Raw genomic sequence first — 17,751 nt, forward strand, 5'->3', positions numbered from 1 at the left:
ACTGCTGGATCACACAGTAAATTTATGTTCAACATTTTAAGAAACTGCCAAATTGTTCTCCAAAGTGGCTACACCATTTTACATTCCCACCAGCAAAGCGTGAAGGTTCTCACTTCTCCACATTTCCCTCCAAACTTTGTTATTACCTGCATGCTAAAATATGGACATGCTATGAAAAACAACCCCCCCCAACACACACACACAATAAAAAGTTTTAAGATGTTCAGGGAGGAGGCTAAGCCTTTTGAGAGGTAAAACGGTCTCTCTTAAAAAAAAAAAACTGACTGCAGTCCTCCAGCCAGCAGAGGGCGCTCCAAGCCAGAGTCTCTCCTCCTAGCCTTTCACAGCGCCATCTTAGCGAGATCCCCGTTGCTAGGAGACGGAGATGCGTTTGGCTCCAGACCTCAGCCTCGCTGCTATCCCAGGCGCTCTCTCTTGTGGAAGGGCTAAGATCTAAGGTCGCGCTACCATCCAGGGGCAGTTCCGTAAGGCCCTTTTCTGGGGCGTTTTCCTCCTATTTCTTCTAAAGCTGAACAAAGCAGACTGAGGATCCTTGCCTAGATCCACGCTCCCCCGCCCCCAGCTATGCCTAAGAAAGGGAAAAAGGCCAAGTTGCCCCTGTCCGATGAGGAGCAGCTGCTTCTGTTTCAGCAGAAGTTGCTGGCAGAGGAGGAGATGGCCAAGAAGAAAGAGAGGCTCCTGAGCCAGTTCTTGAAGGTGATGGCTTTCTGCATTACTCTGCCCAACCCCACCCACTCCCTGCACTGGCCCTGCGCCTTGACCCTCTCATTGTGGCAGCCTGTTTTCATGCTGGCCTCCCCTCCTCCGGAAATCTTGAAACCCAAATATACTTTGGTTTCTGGCAACATTGTTTGGGGAGGAGGCAGTTCTTTGTGAAGCACAGAGGGGGGCAAGTGGTATAGAGGTTGACGGTCACAACTGAGCCCCAGACTGGGACAGTAGGTGTTATCAGCTGTCTGAGCGGTCTGAAATTCTGATATACTCCCTGGAGATTATAAACAACATCCTGCTCTGATGTCTTCACCTGAAGGAAATTCACCCTTGCCCTCCCCAAAGTGCCATCAGGCTGTTTCTGTCTTACTTCAGACCCTCCCAAAAACAAGAACAGGAACTCCCTGAGTGTTAGTCATCAGGAACTCTGGTCTCTCAGAAAAGACAAAGGGTAAGGTGTCAGTGACAACCTGTGATCTTGTTTGTTTTACCATAACAGGGCTTTAGGCCCTGCCCTCCTGGGGTGTATTTATTCCTTCATACAGGACAAGCTGGCCAAGGAGGAGCACAATAGTGCTCTGAACCTTAACAAGATTAACACACAGTGGAGAACCGTCCTTAGGGAGGTCAAGACCAGAGAGCTTCATAAGGACATTGAGATCCTCAGCCAAACATTTGAACGAGTGGTGGACTGCAAGGACAGTGTCATCAAGGTAGGCGCTCCTCCCAGTGAAACACTTGAACCTGGCTGCCTTGATCTTTTCAATAGAATGGGCCTACTGAATTAATTTATGAATCATTTTTTGGGGGGAGAAAGAGAGAGGGATAGGGAGGGGCACAGGGACAGGGAGAGAGAGAATCTCAAGCAGCCTCCATGCCCAGAGTGGAGCCTGACGTGGGGCTCCATCTCACAACCTTGAGATCATGACCTGAGCTGAAATCAAGAGTCGGACGCTTAACCGACTGAGCCACCCAGGCGCCCCTCATTTTTTTTTAAAGATTTTATTTATTTATTTGAGAGAGAGAGAATGAGAGATAGAGAGCACGAGAGGGAAGAGGGTCAGAGGGAGAAGCAGACTCCCTGCTGAGCTGGGAGCCCGATGCGGGACTCGATCCCAGGACTCCAGGATCATGACCTGAGCCGAAGGCAGTCGCTTAACCAACTGAGCCACCCAGGCGCCCCGCCCCTAATTTTCTAATCAACCTAAAGCCCTCACAAGATGCAGGCCGTGAGGAAGCGGGCATTAGTAATACCAGTTTTCACTGAAATGACAAGTGGACTACTGGGCTGTCCTCCCTCTCCCCTGCTTCAGCGTACCCATCTTCCTTGGTCATCTACTGCCTAAAACCAGCACTGTACAATGTTAGAGTTGTAAGGCACAGCAGACATCACCCAATGACTTGAACTTAGTCTCGCATCTTCACTTCACTGTGAGAAGACTCCGTTCCAGAGAGGGGAACTGGCTTGCCCAGTGTCACACAGCCAGTCAGCAAGAAAGCTGGAACCAGAGCATGAGTTTCTGGATTCCTACTCCAGTGCTTTATTTAACCAAATTATTTGGTCTCTTTGATTCAAAGTTCAGTGGCCCTGGATGAATCTGAGATCTCCACGGGTAAGAGCAGTTATGGATCTCTAAGCAACTCAATCAGCCATATGCTCTTGGGAGACTGTGTTGAATCCACACCATCTTCTTTTCTAAGGGATTTTGCTATATCCCTTCTTTTATCCCATTTTTAACCTCTGTTTACTGACTCCTCAGTCTTTTCTATCTTAAAACAACAACAACAGAAATCCCACAGTAACAGCAAAATATACATTGTCAGCGTGGCATGCCCCCTCTTGAAAAGACGCATCTCTCCTTCACAGCCTAACTCCTGAGGGAAAAAAATTTCAGTAGACCTGGGCAAGCTTCAAATGATACATATTAAGAGTCCCCAGATTTGCAAAAACCATTATACATTAGAATTCTTTACCCCACCAGTTATACCTTATGGCTTTTCAAGTGACTTCTTTAGACCCTTATTGAGAGTTATCAAATACTTGCTAAGAAGAGAACGAGCAGTGTTCATTTAGGGATGCTGAGCAGTGGTCAGGCTCACCCTTAAGCCAGCTAGCTTCCAGCTATGTAGCTAATGCTTACAAGTCCCCACCTTAGGTAAATCACACACTGCTAATTAAGCACCTTCAGGGTCATTCCTGAATAACCGAACCTACATGTGTTAAATGTGCAAATGTCACTCACCTGCTATCTCCACTTCTTCACTTCCTGTTTATCCTGCATCCCACATCTGACTTCCACTCTTCCCTAGGAGGTTGCTCTGGTAAAGACTACCAGACTCGAATCACGGATACTTTTCATCATTTAGTCTTCATCTAATCCGACTCCTCTGTGGCACGGACTTTTTAAAAAAGATTTTATTTATTTGAGAGAGAGAGAGAGAGGACCCGAGCAGAAGGGAGGGGCAGAGGGAGAGGGCCAAGCCAACTCCCCACTGAGCAAGGAGCCCTACGTGGGACTTGATCCCAGGACCCCAAGATCACCACCCAAGCCGAAGTCAGATGCTCAACCAAGCCACCCAGGTGCCCCTGTGGCACTGACATTCTTGGTCACAGCACCCTCCTTGAAACTCCCCTTTGGTTTCCATGACACCATTCTTTCCTGGCTTTTCTCCTGCCTCTGGGATATATAGCGAATCCTCTTTGTGAGTTTATCTTCCTCTCTCCAATGCCTGAACTTTAACATTTCCCACGTTTCTGAGTCTGGCCATCTCACCCTTTAACCAGGTGTCTAGGGCCTAGACAGTTGTGCTCATTACCCTGACTTAATTTTTTTAGATTTTATTCATTTATTTATTTAGAGCAAACACGAGTGGGAGGAGGGCGAGAGGGAGAGAATCTCAAGCAGACTCCTCACCAAGCGAAGAGCCTGATGCAGGGCTCGATCTCACAACCCCAGCTGAAACCAAGAGTCAGCTACTCAACCGACTGAGCCACCCAGGTGCCCCTCATTACCCTGACTTTATTTTTTTAATTTTTAAAAAATTATTTATTTGAGAGAGAGAGAGAGAGCATGAGAGGGGGGAGGTCAGAGGGAGAAGCAGACTCCCTGCTGAGCAGAGAGCCCAATGCAGGATTCGATCCCGGGACTCCAGGACCATGACCTGAGCCGAAGGCAGTCGCTTAACCAACTGAGCCACCCAGGTACCCCTGCCCTGACTTTATTTATTTTTTTTTAAAGATTTTATTTATTTATTTCAGAGAGAGAGAGAATGAGAGACAGAAAGCACGAGGGGGAAGGGGGTCAGAGGGAGAAGCAGACTCCCCGCCGAGCAGGGAGCCCCATGCGGGACTCGATCCTGGGACTCCAGGATCATGACCTGAGCTGAAGACAGTCGCTTAACCAACTGAGCCACCCAGGTGCCCCCCTACCCTGACTTTAAATATCACTTTTATATTAATGACTTCCAGGTTCTGTAAAACCAGCCATTTTGAATAATGTGAGTCTATTACCTATTCAAAAAAGTAAAACAAATTAAAATTAAAATGAATGAAATGGGTGCCTGGCTGGTTTGGTCAGTGGAGCGTGCGACTCTTGATTTCAGGCTTGTGAGTTCGAGCCCCACATTGGGTGTATAGATAACTTAAACATAAAATTAAAAAAAAAATGAATGAAACAACAACAAAACGAGGATTTAGTGAATGCCTACATGATCAGGCACTTTGAGTCACTCACTATAAACTATCACAACCTCTATGCAGGGCTATTTTCACCTAAATGTATGGTATGAAACAGGATCTTTTTTTTTTTTTTAAAGATTTTATTTATTTATTCATGAGAGACAGAGAGAGAGAGAGGCAGAGGGAGAAGCAGGCTCCCAAGGAGCAGGGAGCCCAATGCGGGACTCGATCCCAGTACCCTGGGATCATGACCTGAGCCGAAGGCAGACGCTTAACCATCTGAGCCACCCAGGCGCCCTGAAACAGGATCTTTTGAAATAGGTGCTGATAGTGGAAGCCTCTTCATTCACTCAGCCAGTGTTTACTAAACCTGTCATGACCAGCACTGTGCTGGATGCCAAAGATTCGGGGATGAAAAGACAAAAATCCTCAATTCCTTTTAGGGGTAACCTCATCATTATAAACGTCTGTTGTGCCTAGGACCCCGCCTGGCTACCTGGGATTCCCTAATGTCACTCTCACTTTCCAATCATGAGTCAGAGAACCAGCTCTCCTAGAGCCAGAGAGCCGGCATCAGGAACTAGGGGAAAATGCCATTCATGCCATCCAGCTGAAGACATTTTTATTTTCTTGCACTGATGCCATTCAGCCAAAATGGTAATTCTGTTTCCTACCCAGTCTTTAGCCAAGGACCTGTCAGAAGCAGAGGAGCAGTACGCCCACGCCCTGCGCGGCCACCTGCACAGCATTGACCAGCTCTTAGCCCTGCAGAGACGCCGGCTCAACCTCCTAGAGGAGAGTTACAACACAGAGCTGGAGGCCCTAACCAAAGAGTTTGAGACAGAAAGGTATGGGGACCTAAGAGGAAACCGGGGATGGAGTCCAGGAGAGTATCCAGAGCCTGTGTCAAGGAGCTACCTCTAAGCAGGCGGCTAGCAACCTGGAGCATCCCATCTTGCTTAGGACATGACCCCCACCAGAGAACATCCAGAGTTCCTTCTAAACTAATGTGGGTTTAAGCTTGTGGCTTTAGCCTCCCTATGCCCATGCCAGGTCTCTATCTGTAACACCCTCACCACCTACTTTCAGCTATCAAAATCCAACCTATCTGGCAGGGGACAGGGAGGGGAGGGAGACTTCTCACTGAAACATTTTGTACTTTATTGCTTTGTGTATCATATGAATGTACTGCCTATTCAAAAATCAAAATAATCTTATTCACTCTTTCTGACCCTAAAATGAAGAGAGCCTACCCTCCCTCTCTGACCCTTCAGTACCTAGGAGTTTGAACCACTCATATAGTTTTACTACATACTGCTTTGAGTCCTTTTTGGTCCATATGCTTTATCCTTCAGAGCAGGGACAGTGTCTTATATCCCACAGGAAGACAATTATTGACCAGCATGAAAAAGAGATTCACTACCTACAAGATGTCTTCATGGCCATGGAGCAGAACTATATAGATGCTGAGTATGAAAGTAAGCTGGAGTTCCAGAGCTTGTGGGATGATCTCAAAAACAAGGTATGGAAGGAGAGTAGCTGGGCAAGAGCTGGGAGAGAAGGGAGAGAAAAATGCTCTAGGCCACTGGAGGTCCTGGAGACACCTAACCAACACAATCAAGAAAATGCCTGTACCCCTACTGCATTTTGTAATTTTGTAGAAATTGGTTGGGAAGAACCATTCTGAAATGTCAAGGAAATGCATTTTAAAGCTAAAAGGCACCAAGGAGATCATTTGGCTTCACCCTGGTGATTTGTAGATGAAGAAACTAAGGCCCAAAGAAATAAAATGATCTGCCAAAGTCATGCTGCTGTTTTGTGATAGAACCAGGAGAATCCAGGTCTGCCCTTGGCCCAAAGTGCTATCCACCATCCTATTTTTTTTTTTTTAAGATTTTATTTTTTATTTATTTGACAGAGAGAGACACAGCAAGAGAGGGAACACAAGTAGGGGGGAGTGAGAGAGGGAGAAGCAGGCTTCCCGCAGAGCAGGAAACCCGACGTGGGGCTCGATCCCAGGACCCTGGGATCATGACCTGAGCTGAAGGCAGATGCTTAACCGGCTGAGCCACCCGGGCGCCCCATGTTTTATAAATTTTTATTTTTTTATTTTTATTTTCTTTTTTAAAAGATTTTATTTATTTATTTATTTCACAGAGAGAGACAGCAAGAGAGGGAACACAAGCAGGGGGAGTGGGAGAGGGAGAAGCAGGCTTCCTGCTGAGCAGGGAGCCGGACGTGGGGCTCGATCCCAGGACGCTGGGATCATGACCTGAGCTGAAGGCAGACGCTTAACGACTGAGCCACCCAGGCGCCCCTGTTTTGTAAATTTTTTAAAATAAGCTTCCTACATTTAAAAACTGGGAGATTTGGGGCGCCTGGGTGGCTCAGTCGGTTAAGCGGCTGCCTTCGGCTCAGGTCATGATCCCAGGGTCCTGGGATGGAGCCCTGCGTTGGGCTCCCTGCTCAGAGGAAAGCCTGCTTCTCCCTCTCCCTCTGTCTGCCTCTCTGCCTACTCTCTTTTTTTAAGATTTTATTTATTATTTATTTGACAGAGAGAGAGAGACAGCGAGAGAGGGAACACAAGCAGGGGGGATGGGAGAGGGAGAAGCAGGCTTCCTGCTGAGCAGGGAGCCTGATGCAGGACTCGATCCCAGGACCCCAGGATCATGACCTGAGCCAAAGGCAGACGCTTAACGACTGAGCCACCCAGGCACCCCAATAAATAAAATCTTAAAAAATAATAATAAATAATAAAAATTGGGAGATTTCAGTGTGGGGCCTGGCTGGCTCAGTCCATAGAGTCCTCACTCTTGATCTCAGGGTCATGAGTTCAAGCCCCATGTTGGGCATGGAGGCTACTTAATTAAAAAAAAAAAAAAATTTTTTTTAATATAAGAAAAATGGGGGAGATTTCACATAAAAACCCAAAATTTTAGCTTCTCTTGAAAAAAGATCTGGTAACACTGGGTCACATTTCCAAATGGGAATACATTCGTGTGGAGCTGAACAGATCTGCTACCCCCCTCCCCCAATGTCCATGGAGCATTTCTTCTCTGGTTCACCACAGGCCCCCTCTAGTTTACAGCACTTATTTACATCATCTGCCTGGTCTTTGTAGGCATTTTCATTGGCGACCTCTGCACTGTACTGGGTTATAAGCAGTTCAAGAGGATGAGGGTGCTGGAGGCAGTAAAAGGGCACTGATAGAGTAATTCCAAGCACTGGCTATTTTGGTGCCACTTCCTAGAATTTAGAAGAGAAGCATTTTCTAAGACTGCAACTGGAGAACATAGTAGAAGATCTGTGGAGAAGGTTCCAGGATGCACTCAAGAATTACACTGATGCCACAGAGGACCAAAAGATTGCCTTTGAGACTCTGCAGGTGAAAGATGAGAAGAGCTCCAAAGAGATTGAAGCACAGATGAAAAAAATACAGAGACTACAGGTGAGTGCAGCCAACTGGAAATACTCACTGCTTTAACTGCTCCAGTATCCCCTGGTCATCTTCTCCCAGCTTCCACTGGACCCTGTCACCGGTTGGGGAAAGACGAGATCCTTGGATTTCAGTCCCCAGATTGTCCTTTTACCTGTCTCATTGAAGACCTTTTGCTTGTCAAGGGTTTCCTCTAAACTCTGTTCCTCCAGGACTCCATAATGACTTTAAAAAGCAAGATCATGGTGCACAGCCGTGAGAGTGAAGACCAGAACCAGTACATTCGTAAGGACAAGGAGCTGGTCCTTGCCCAACTGCAAAAACTTAAGGCCCAAAGGACTCAGGCCCGGGAACTATCCCAGGAAAACTTAGTCAAACTCACCATGGAAAGTAATGCCACCCTCAAGGCCCTGAGAAGGATCGTTGATAAGGTAACAGGAGAGAGGGCAGTCAAACAAAACCAAGGAACTTGGCTCCCTGCAAAGTGAAAGGGGTCTGAGAGAGGTAGAGAGCTTTCTCCTGCTTCCTGCCTGAGTGGACATCTGGAGTACCTTTTTTATCCCATGTTCTCTCCCCTCTCACATTTTATTTTTTATTTCTTTTATTATTTTTTAAAGATTTTATTTTATTTGAGAGAGAGAATGAGAGAGCGAGAGAGCACATGAGGCGGGGGGGGGGGGGAGTCAGAGAGAGAAGCAGGCTCCCCACTGAGCAGGGAGCCTGATGCGGGACTCGATCCCGGGACTCCAGAATCATGACCTGAGCCAACTGAGCCACCCAGGTGCCCCTCACATTTTATTTTTATTTTTTTTTAAGATTTTATTTATTTGAGAGAGCGAGAATGAGAGAGAGAGAGAGAGCACATGAGGGGGGGAGGGTCAGAGGGAGAAGCAGACTCCCTGCTGAGCAGGGAGCCCGATGCGGGACTCGATCCCGGGACTCCAGGATCATGACCTGAGCCGAAGGCAGTCGCTTAACCAACTGAGCCACCCAGGCGCCCGCCCCTCACATTTTAAATTAAATGAATTAATAATGAATTTGCTAAGACTGTAAAACACTTGGAATAGTGTTTGGCACCTAGTAAGCACTCTGTGTTAGATGTATTCATTATTCTTGTCTCACATTTGGATGAATTGCTTCCCTGGGTTTAAGCAGGGGAACCAGCTCCACTATTTCTCCTCCCCACCCCCTTTCCTAATAAAAGGTCTCTTCCTGCTTCTGATAGGGTGAAAAGATACTGAAACTTGCTGAAATATGTAGGAAGTTTGAAACAGAGGAAGAAAAAGTGCTGCCTTTCTATTCATCAGTCTTGACTCCCAAGGAGCAGGAGGAGATAGAAGAAATTTACCCAGAGGAGCTTACTGAACAGCTTGCAAAGGTAAAAGTTCCTAGGGTCCAGAGGCCATCCCCCAAGGTTGGGGATCATGGGGTACTGGGCTGCATTTGCTAATGGGCCTCAACACGCACCTTCTCCCTTTAACCAACTCCCAGGTGATAGTAAACTACACAGGGATGGAGAATTTCTGGAAAAGGTACAACAAAGTGAAACTGGAGCAACTGAGCCTCCAACACAGACATGTCCAGTTGTTAGAAATCAATGGGAAGTTGCGGGAGATGCTGAAGCAGTACTTGGATGGCATCTCAGTGAGTGACGAAGTGATGAGCCAGCTCAACCCACTCTTTATCGTCAACCATCGAAGTAACTTAACCCAGCCTTTGTCCACACCTACCACCCAGCCAGGTGACAAACCACCTCCAACTACTTACAACATCACTGAAGCAGCCCATGTGATCTCCCACATCCTGTGATAGAAGGAGAAAATCGCTTTTCAAACCCCAAACGATTTTTTGAGAGACTGGAGGACTTTGCTATTAAAAATTTCCATGAGGTTTATGAGCTCCTTCTATGTTTGCCATATTGGACAGAGCAGTCTACTTGGAAGATACTAGGAATACGGTGGCCCCAGAGTGGAGATAATAGCTAGGCAATTATCAGGAGGCTCATTGTTCAATGAAGCACTGCTTCTTCGAGTCTGGGCACTAGGAGGGCCAGAACCCATACCTTTGGGATGTAGAGATCCTATGGGAACATTCAAGAGCAGGTCCTTGGTGGTAAGTTAGGACAAGAAGAAGAGGCAGGGGAAGAGGTGATCCAAAGCCTCCAACCACCCCAATGTCAAGCAAGATCCAACTCAGAATGGCTTTTTCCCCAGCCCTTTTCCTCATTCCCACTTACAGCAGTAGCCTCAGAAAGTATCAGGTGAAGAATCCAGAGAAATTTTTAAAAATTATTTATTATTTCTTTTTGCTCTTGTTTCGTTTCTCTTCCTTGAGCTTCTTTCTGGAGACTTTAGGTCTGTTGGCCTTTTTGTATAGGTGATACCCAATGAGGCCCAGGAGGGCTGGCACCATGGCCATGCCTATCAGAGGCAAAATGCCCTTCACCAGCTTTTGCCAGTAGTTGGCTCGGATCAGTGCAATCAGCTCCACATCAAACTGCAGCACTGCATCCGCTGAAGGCAGAGAGGGGGTGAGGGTTAGAATCTCTGCATTTGATCCAGGGCTCAGAATCTAAATGAAAACAGGGAGGGCAGGCCACACCAGAGCAACAACTATGAAGCTGGCAAGATTTAAACATGTTGAGTTCCTTTAGACAAAAGTACGGAAGGGTTATGAGCAGACTACTGATAGTTATGTTTACCCCAAATCTACAAGTGTGGCTTGTGTTCAGTGACAAGTCTATGACAGGACAGGGGAACCTCCTGTGGATCTAAGGCATACAGGCTGTTCGCCACTGATAAGTGAGAGAACCTCTATCCTAACTGTGCTCCCATTTCCAAATAGCCACATCGACAGAATCTTTGCAGGGCTGAAATTAACTGGATTTAACCTAGACATTTTAAAATGTCAGCAACCAATGAGCACATGAAATGTGACTGTTAGAAAACATAGATGTTTCAACATAGACGAAGGAGGTGGCTTAAGAAGTAAGGAGCAGGTGAATGAAGAGGAGTGAGTCAGGGAGAAATGCAAACACTGGAAATGGGGAGATCATAGAGCTCTGGGTAAAAGAGTTTTTCTTTAGTCCCATGACCCTCTTTGCGGTTCTTCCTCTAAGTTGGAGCTAGGATAAGAAATTTTATCCTAATAATCTGAAGTACAAAACATTTTAGCTAATAGAACATTGTTATAACCCAAAGCAAGAGATCTGCATCTTAGGAAATCTGTCCAGTGACTTGTCGATAGCTTTTAAAGTTATAGGGTGGGCTTGGCTTCCAAAAGTTGTTTTTTGTTTTGCTTTGTTTTGATTTACTTGACTGTGAATATTTGTACTGCCTCTTTCCTGGTGGAGGCTGAAAGGAGGGGTGGAGATGCGGTGAGAAAGCCATGCCAACTGCACAGATGACACAGGTTGGAGTTGTGGAGAAAAGGCAGGAAAAAGTCTAGAGTTCTGAGAGGGGGTAGCAGAGGCAACAGACCCAAGTGGCTCAAGTAGGTATCTCCTCCCTAAAAAGTTGCTTTCTGCTAGAGGGAAGCCAGATAGCCTTAACAGATTCTAGGTCTCTAGTCCCGGTTGGTGATCTGAAGAGGAAAAAAGCAGCCCTGCAGAAGGAGTCCCAGCCACCCTGGCCTTTTCAGCAAACTGGATTTAGACTTTTTCAAGCTCCAGACAGAGCTCTGAGGGTCTGGGTATTTTGACTGCCTTGAGAGAGAAAGACCTCGTCAGATTACCTGGGATAGACGGTGGAAATCCCCGTTTTCCATAGGCCAAGTGAGAAGGAATGATTGCCCTTCGCTTCTCTCTGAGGGAAGGAATGTGAATCACAGCTAGAGGTGGGACCAGGTGGACCAGCAGCCTCAGTCCATCTGCAGCCCCACCAGCAAAACTCTCTGGATATTCACCCAAATGATGAACTTCCCCACTTAAGCACCAAGCAGGTTGACCAGGAAAGGCCTCTGTCCCCCCACATGCCTCAACTCCTCCAACAAAACCCACAGACAGATCAGCACAGTGGCTTTGGATGCCCTTAGGGGTCCCAGTGACCTGGACCTGCCCAGTGCAAAGCCCTTATCACACATTCTTCTGCCTCCTCTAGGAGCAAGGATAGCAAAGTAAGCCTCCCCCCATGCAAAGGGGGTACCGAAGCCCACCCCTGCCCAGATACTCACCCCACACACATGTCTAGAAGGCTCTGCTCCAGACCTTGAGGAAGAAGACACAACTGAACAGGAAGCTACCTACATTCCCCAAATCCCAGGAGAGGAGGATCAAAGGCTCCCTATGACCCTCAACTAAGCTCCCCACTTCTCAAATCCCTGGTTGCCAGTGGGGCATGGGGCAAAAGGAGTGTTAGAAGCCGTATTTGAACCTCGGGAGGTGACCGGTAGAGTCCTGGGGGCATTTCCAATGTATTTCAGGGCTTGAGGAGGCGAAGAAGGGCTTAGGTTGGGAAGAAATAGAATGGGAGGCAAAGGTCACATACCTGGGATCACCTGCTTTTGGCCAAGTTCTATAACCAGAGGGTCTCTGGTCAGGGAAGTGTCAATAATGCGTCCATCTAGCAGGCTGCCCTGTGGGGAGAGGGCAGCAGGAGCGCACACCTAGTAGCTCCCTCTCAGCAGGCGCGCCCCACACTCACCTGGGCCCTTGGGCGGCGGCGGCAACCCCCTCGCAGCTGCAGCCCAGCATTCCCCTCTGGGCAGAAAGCAACAGGAAGCCCCAAAGGGCTGGCACTTCTCGGAGCTCTCCCCACCCTCCGCTTCTCTGAGCCGGGGCGGAACTAGCGGAAAAGCGGGGAAGGGAAATGGGCAGGCAAGAGGAGCGCCCCTCCCCCCGCCACGTGCTCGACGACCCCAGAGCTCCAACTTCACTCCCGCACCGCTTGCCACGTGTCGCAGCCAACGCTGACGTGTTCCAGCAGGGCGCCGCCCCCTCCCAGGCCCCGCCCCGGCCCCCCAGATCCCTCACCGTGTAGTGTATGTGCAGCGTGTCTCCAAAGGCAGCGGGCTCCGCACACGGCTCGGGGGGCTCCACCTATGATCGGACTAAGGGAGTCACGCAGGCTCCTCCAGAGATCCCGTTTCTGCCCCTGCACCCAGCACTCCCCTGCCCAGTTCCCGCACTCGCTCTCCTCCCCGCTCCCAGGTTCGTTCAGACCCCCTCATTCCCTCCCAAGCCCCAGCCGCCGCAGCCCCGGGACACCCTGTCCTCACCAGGGTCTCCACTTGGAGGGTCCGGACGGGACTTTCGGTTTCAAACCCAGCCTCAGCCCGGCACACCGCCCCACTGAGCAGCAGCAGCAGACGGAGTGGGAGTAGTGAGGGGCGCAGGGTCATGACTGGATGCGGGCCAAGGCACGGGGCACCAGGACAGCCTGCTCGGGGGGCGACGGCTTAGGACAGCGGTTCCCTCGGCGCCCAGGCCGGACTGGACGGGACGGGGCGGGTCGCGACGCGCCAGCTCCTCCTCCAGCAGCCCTTCCTCCACCTTGTCCCCACCTCCAGGAGGGAGGAGGCCGCCGAGAGCCCTCCCTACCCTCTAAAATCGAAGGTCCCGTTTTATGACCCATACGTTAGCCGTTCTGTCCCATAGCGAGGGGCTGGATCACTTAATAGCACCCACTTACGATGACCTACTGTGTGCCAGTCACTTTTCTGTAATCCTCAAAACCACCCTGAAAGGTAGGCATAATTGTTTCCATTTTACAGATGCGGAGCTGGGTGTTCAGGTTAAGTAACTTGCCCAAGGTCTTCTAGCTAGATGGCGACAGAGACAAGATTCAAACCCAGGATTGCCTGAGTCCAGTGTGTTTGCTTGCTTTCCTCTGAAGATACTTGTCTCTTCACACCCGTCCTGGCAGTGTCTGGTTGGCCCACCCCACCCAGCAGTTGTTAAAGAGGGCATCCCTCGGGCGCCTGGGGGGCTCAGTTGGTTAAGCGACTGCCTTGGGCTCAGGTCATGATCCTGGAGTCCCGGGATCGAGTCCCACATGGGGCTCCCTGCTCAGCAGGAGTCTGCTTCTCCCTCTGACCCTCTTCCCTCTCGTGCTCTGTATGTCTCATTCTCTCGCTCTCAAATAAATAAAATCTTAAAAAAAAAAAAAAAAAGAGGGCATCCTTCTCCCACCTCCAGCCCTTCAGCTTGAATTCTGGAGGTCATAGGAGGCAGGGAGCTGTCTCATCTCCCTGTTCTTTGGAAAGCTAATTTCAAAGAGCCAGGAGCTATTTTCCTGTAAGGATGGGGTGAATGCCTTATCTTTTCCTGACACCAACGTATCCCTCCTCCTTTATCAGCAAGCTTGTAAAAAGGGCAACTACCTATAACCCATTTGTTTGTGCAAGGACCTCGGTTTTTATTTTTATTTTGCCCAATGTGGGGCTTGAACTTACACCAAGATGGGTGTACATGCTCTACAGACTGAGCCAGCCAGGTACCCCCAAGGATTTCAGTTTCTTAAAGGGGTTTTAAATTATTTCAGACATATACATCATAAATTTTAAATTATTTCAGACAATGCAACCAGTCCCCTTTTGTACGATTTAAGCCCTCAATGCCCACTCAGGCCATGGCATCTGAATTCTGCTCCCTCAAAAAGTCATCAGTGAGCTCAGTCACCAAATTCTTGGGTCATTTCTCGGTCCCTTGGCCTCTTTAGCATCTCTCTCGTACTTGATGCCATTGAGCTCTGAATGCCCTCCCAAGCTCTAGATACAACTGCCTACTGGGTGTCTCCACCTGGATGTTTGACCAGCACATCAAATCAACACACCCAATACTGTACTCATTCCTTTTTCTCCATCCATCCCGTCTGTAACAATCTAGAATTCCTTATTTTGTTTTCTGTTAGTTTCTGTTAGTGGCTCTGCTGTTAGCGTTCTCCTAGATTCTCCTCTCATCTCTCACATCAACCAGTCTCCTTTGGATTCTCCTTCCACCACCTCTCCAAGGGCTACTACCCTAATTAAGCCCTCATTACCTCTCTCTTTGGAGTTGTTGAAAAAGTCTCCTCAGCAGGATGGCAAGGGAATTTCTAGGGATGATGGAATGTTCTATATCTTGATAGGGAGGTGGCTTACATGGGTGTATGCATTTGTCAGAACTTATCAAACTATATGAGATCTGTGCATTGCACTGCATGCAAATTATACATCTAATTATACCTCAAATTAAGAAATAATAAACACAGAACTACATTTCCAAGTCTTCCTTAAAGCTGGATAAGGCCACGGGACTAAGTTCTGGCCAGTAAGACATAAACAGAAGTGTTGGAAATACTGTCCTGGACTTCCAGCAAGGCTCCTTAAAGGGAATTAATTCAGCTAAGAAGTGTGTCATTGTGTGCTCCTCCTCCTCTCCCCAAGCTCCTTCCCTTCCTTTGTTCTGCGGCCTGGAATGTAGAGGAGATGAATTACACTCTAGCAGTCACATCAGACCATGAGGTGACCATGAGGATGAAGCTATGTGTGAGGATGGTGAAGCAAAAAGAAGCCTAAGCCCTGGGCGCCTGGGTGGCTCAGTGGATTAAGCGTCTGCCTTTGGCTCAGGTCATGATCCTGGAGTCCTGGGATTGAGTCCTGCATGGGGCTCTCTGTTTGGCAGGAAGCCTGCTTCCCCATTCTCCCTTTCTCAAATAAATAAATAAAATTTAGAAGATTTTATTTATTTGTCAGAGAGAGAGAGAGCACAAGCAGGGGGAGCGGCAGGCAGAGGGAGAAGCAGGCTTCCCACTAAGCAGGGAGACTGAAGCAGGACTTGATCCCAGACACCTGGGATCATGACCCGAGCTAAAGGCAGACGCTTAACCGACTGCACCACCCAGGCGTCCCTAAATAAATAAAATCTTTAAAAAGAAAAAAGAAGTCGTCTAGATAACGGTAGAGCCACCATTCCAGCCCTGGACTCCCTATCACCACTTTTTAACTGAGGTAGAAATGAATTTCTATCTGGTTTAAAAAGAGAGAGAGAGAGCACTCTACGTCCCTCATCCCCAGCCTCTTCCTAGTTTCGCCCATTCTGTACACTGCTGCTATCTGCTCAGCTCCAGTCATGGAGCCTACGGCCCCACACTGCCCAGTGAATAAAATTCAGACTCCATGACGTGCCAGTTGAAAGCTTTTACCATCCGGTCCTAGTCTGCCTTTCCAAACTTGGCTTTTATTCCATTAAATTGAAGGTCTTTTAATGATACCAACCTCATCTTTCTCATTTCTATACTCTCATTGCCTAGTATGGTGTTTGATATATAGATGGGTCAATAAACATTTATGAATAGAACCAAATCCTCTTCCTGCTCATGGACTGTGGTCTGGCATCAGATGAACCTGCGTCATGCGTTTCCATCTCTGTGCCCTGGCTCATGCTCTTCCTTCACCTGTCAAGCTGCCTCCAAACCAAGCTCAAGTATTACTTCCTCTGTAAAGTCCTGATTCCCTTATTTAGAAGTCACTTCTCTTATTTCTGAACTTCCAGCATACACTGGGGGACATTATTATATTTTCCCTTGTGTTGCAGTTGTGTATGCCCCACTTCTCCCTCTCTCTAAAGAGCCAGCTCACTGATGCCAAGGACAAGGTTATAATCACGCCTGGGGTCCCCTAGGTACTAGCTACACAATACCCCCCGTATAACAGATTCTAGACAGATGTGTTTTATATTGAATATTATGCTATATAATATTTTCTTTTTGCTATGCGATACTTTTAATAGAATTAAAAATATCTAACTATACTGGGGTGCCTGGGTGGCACAGTTGCTTAAGCATCCAACTCTTGGTTTCAGCTCAGGTCGTGTTGTGAGATCAAGCCCTGAGTCAGGCTCCGCGCTCATCGTGGAGTCTGCTTGAGATTCTCTCTCTCTGCCCCTCCTGCTCATGCTCTCCCTAAAATAAAAATAAATTTGTAAAAATAAATATATATAATTATACTAACTTGGAAAACCTCCAAGACAAATATATACCCTTATGTTAAAAAAAAAAAAAAAAGGCAAGGAGGACAAGAACAGAGCCTGGGTGGCGCAGTCGGTTAAGTGTCTGCCTTCGGCTCAGGTCATGGTCCCAGGGTCCTGGGATCAAGTCCCACATCGGGCTCCCTGTTCAGCGGGGAGTCTGCTTCTCCCTCTGCCTGCCGCTCCCCCTGCTTGTGCTCTCTGACAAATATTTTTAAAAATAAATAAAAAACAATAATAATAGATATGAAAAGAGTCCACTTATATCTTAACCCCTCCCCAAATGTGTGGAGGTATAGCTCTTTAAAAAAGAAACTACCAGAAGGAGGCACACTAAATAACCACAGGTGGTTACCTTGGGTATGGGAGTGAGAAAAGTAGAGGGGAACAGGTTCCACATGTCGCTCTGTATATTTATGTTTTGTTTGGATGTTCTGCAATGAAAATTACTTTGGTTACAAAAATAAGCTTTAAAATTAAATATTAAATGAATGACCACAATATATAAGAATACAAGGGAATGTGTGGGAGATGTTGAATGAGTTGAGCTAATGAAACTAAAGAGGGAGGGAGGAGTCCTTGTGATTAGAGAGGTCATGGGCAGCTTTGTAGATCTTAAAGAAAAGTGGTATTTTTTAAAAAGTGAGAAAGGGGATAAAGGCAGCAGGTCCGATGTCAGCTATCTGGGGAAAATGAGTGGCCCAGTTTGGCTAAAGTAATGGATTCCGGCAGAGGAGTAGGAAGAAGGAGTTAGAGAGGGAAGCAAGAACTGGTTGTGGAGAGCCTGAATGTCAGACAAAGGCATGGGAAGCCACTGAAGGTTTCTGAGCAAAGCTGTGACTGTGCACACCGCTCTGATGCGCAGGCTGACTGCAACAGTGTCATGAAGCTGGAAGGCTCCTGCCCAGTCCAGGTCTGAGGCTTTGTCCAGGATGGGAAGGGGAAGTGGGGGTGGAGGGG

At 47.8% G+C, this 17,751-nt stretch overlaps 2 protein-coding genes across 2 annotated transcripts; one reads left to right on the forward strand and one right to left on the reverse strand.

Moving 5' to 3' along the window:
• The first annotated feature begins 585 nt into the window (after positions 1 to 585).
• On the forward strand, positions 586 to 9,656 carry DRC2 (dynein regulatory complex subunit 2). Its single transcript, XM_028125426.2, has 8 exons — positions 586 to 717; positions 1,278 to 1,445; positions 5,090 to 5,259; positions 5,795 to 5,933; positions 7,662 to 7,859; positions 8,060 to 8,278; positions 9,073 to 9,225; positions 9,339 to 9,656. Exons 1-8 carry the CDS (start codon positions 586 to 588, stop codon positions 9,654 to 9,656), a joined length of 1,497 nt encoding a protein of 498 aa, XP_027981227.1.
• A 466-nt stretch (positions 9,657 to 10,122) lies between these two features.
• On the reverse strand, positions 10,123 to 13,917 carry FKBP11 (FKBP prolyl isomerase 11). The gene is made up of 6 exons (XM_028125424.2): positions 13,062 to 13,917; positions 12,817 to 12,882; positions 12,332 to 12,419; positions 12,018 to 12,051; positions 11,580 to 11,650; positions 10,123 to 10,360 (listed from the first exon to the last, which is right to left on the reverse strand). Exons 1-6 carry the CDS (start codon positions 13,182 to 13,184, stop codon positions 10,143 to 10,145), a joined length of 600 nt encoding a protein of 199 aa, XP_027981225.1. The 5' UTR covers positions 13,185 to 13,917; the 3' UTR covers positions 10,123 to 10,142.
• Between the last annotated feature and the right edge of the window lie 3,834 nt (positions 13,918 to 17,751).

Source organism: Eumetopias jubatus, unplaced genomic scaffold, assembly GCF_037043125.1.
Source record: "Eumetopias jubatus isolate StellerSeaLion01/CBP00866 unplaced genomic scaffold, mEumJub1_p1.0 scaffold_8, whole genome shotgun sequence".
Taxonomy (NCBI): Eukaryota; Metazoa; Chordata; class Mammalia; order Carnivora; family Otariidae; genus Eumetopias; species Eumetopias jubatus.

What these genes read in the sequence shown, in the direction of transcription:
- FKBP11 (XM_028125424.2), bottom strand. Translation starts at nt 13,184, where the DNA reads ATGACCCTGCGCCCCTCACTACTCCCACTCCGTCTGCTGCTGCTGCTC. An exon ending in CCCTCCAAGTGGAGACCCTG is followed by an intron (nt 12,883 to 13,061) that starts GTGAGGACAGGG and finishes GTCCGATCATAG; the next exon opens with GTGGAGCCCCCCGAGCCGTG. An exon ending in CGCTGCACATACACTACACG is followed by an intron (nt 12,420 to 12,816) that starts GTGAGGGATCTG and finishes CTCTCCCCACAG; the next exon opens with GGCAGCCTGCTAGATGGACG.
- DRC2 (XM_028125426.2), top strand. Translation starts at nt 586, where the DNA reads ATGCCTAAGAAAGGGAAAAAGGCCAAGTTGCCCCTGTCCGATGAGGAG. An exon ending in TCCTGAGCCAGTTCTTGAAG is followed by an intron (nt 718 to 1,277) that starts GTGATGGCTTTC and finishes TCCTTCATACAG; the next exon opens with GACAAGCTGGCCAAGGAGGA. An exon ending in TTACTGAACAGCTTGCAAAG is followed by an intron (nt 9,226 to 9,338) that starts GTAAAAGTTCCT and finishes ACCAACTCCCAG; the next exon opens with GTGATAGTAAACTACACAGG.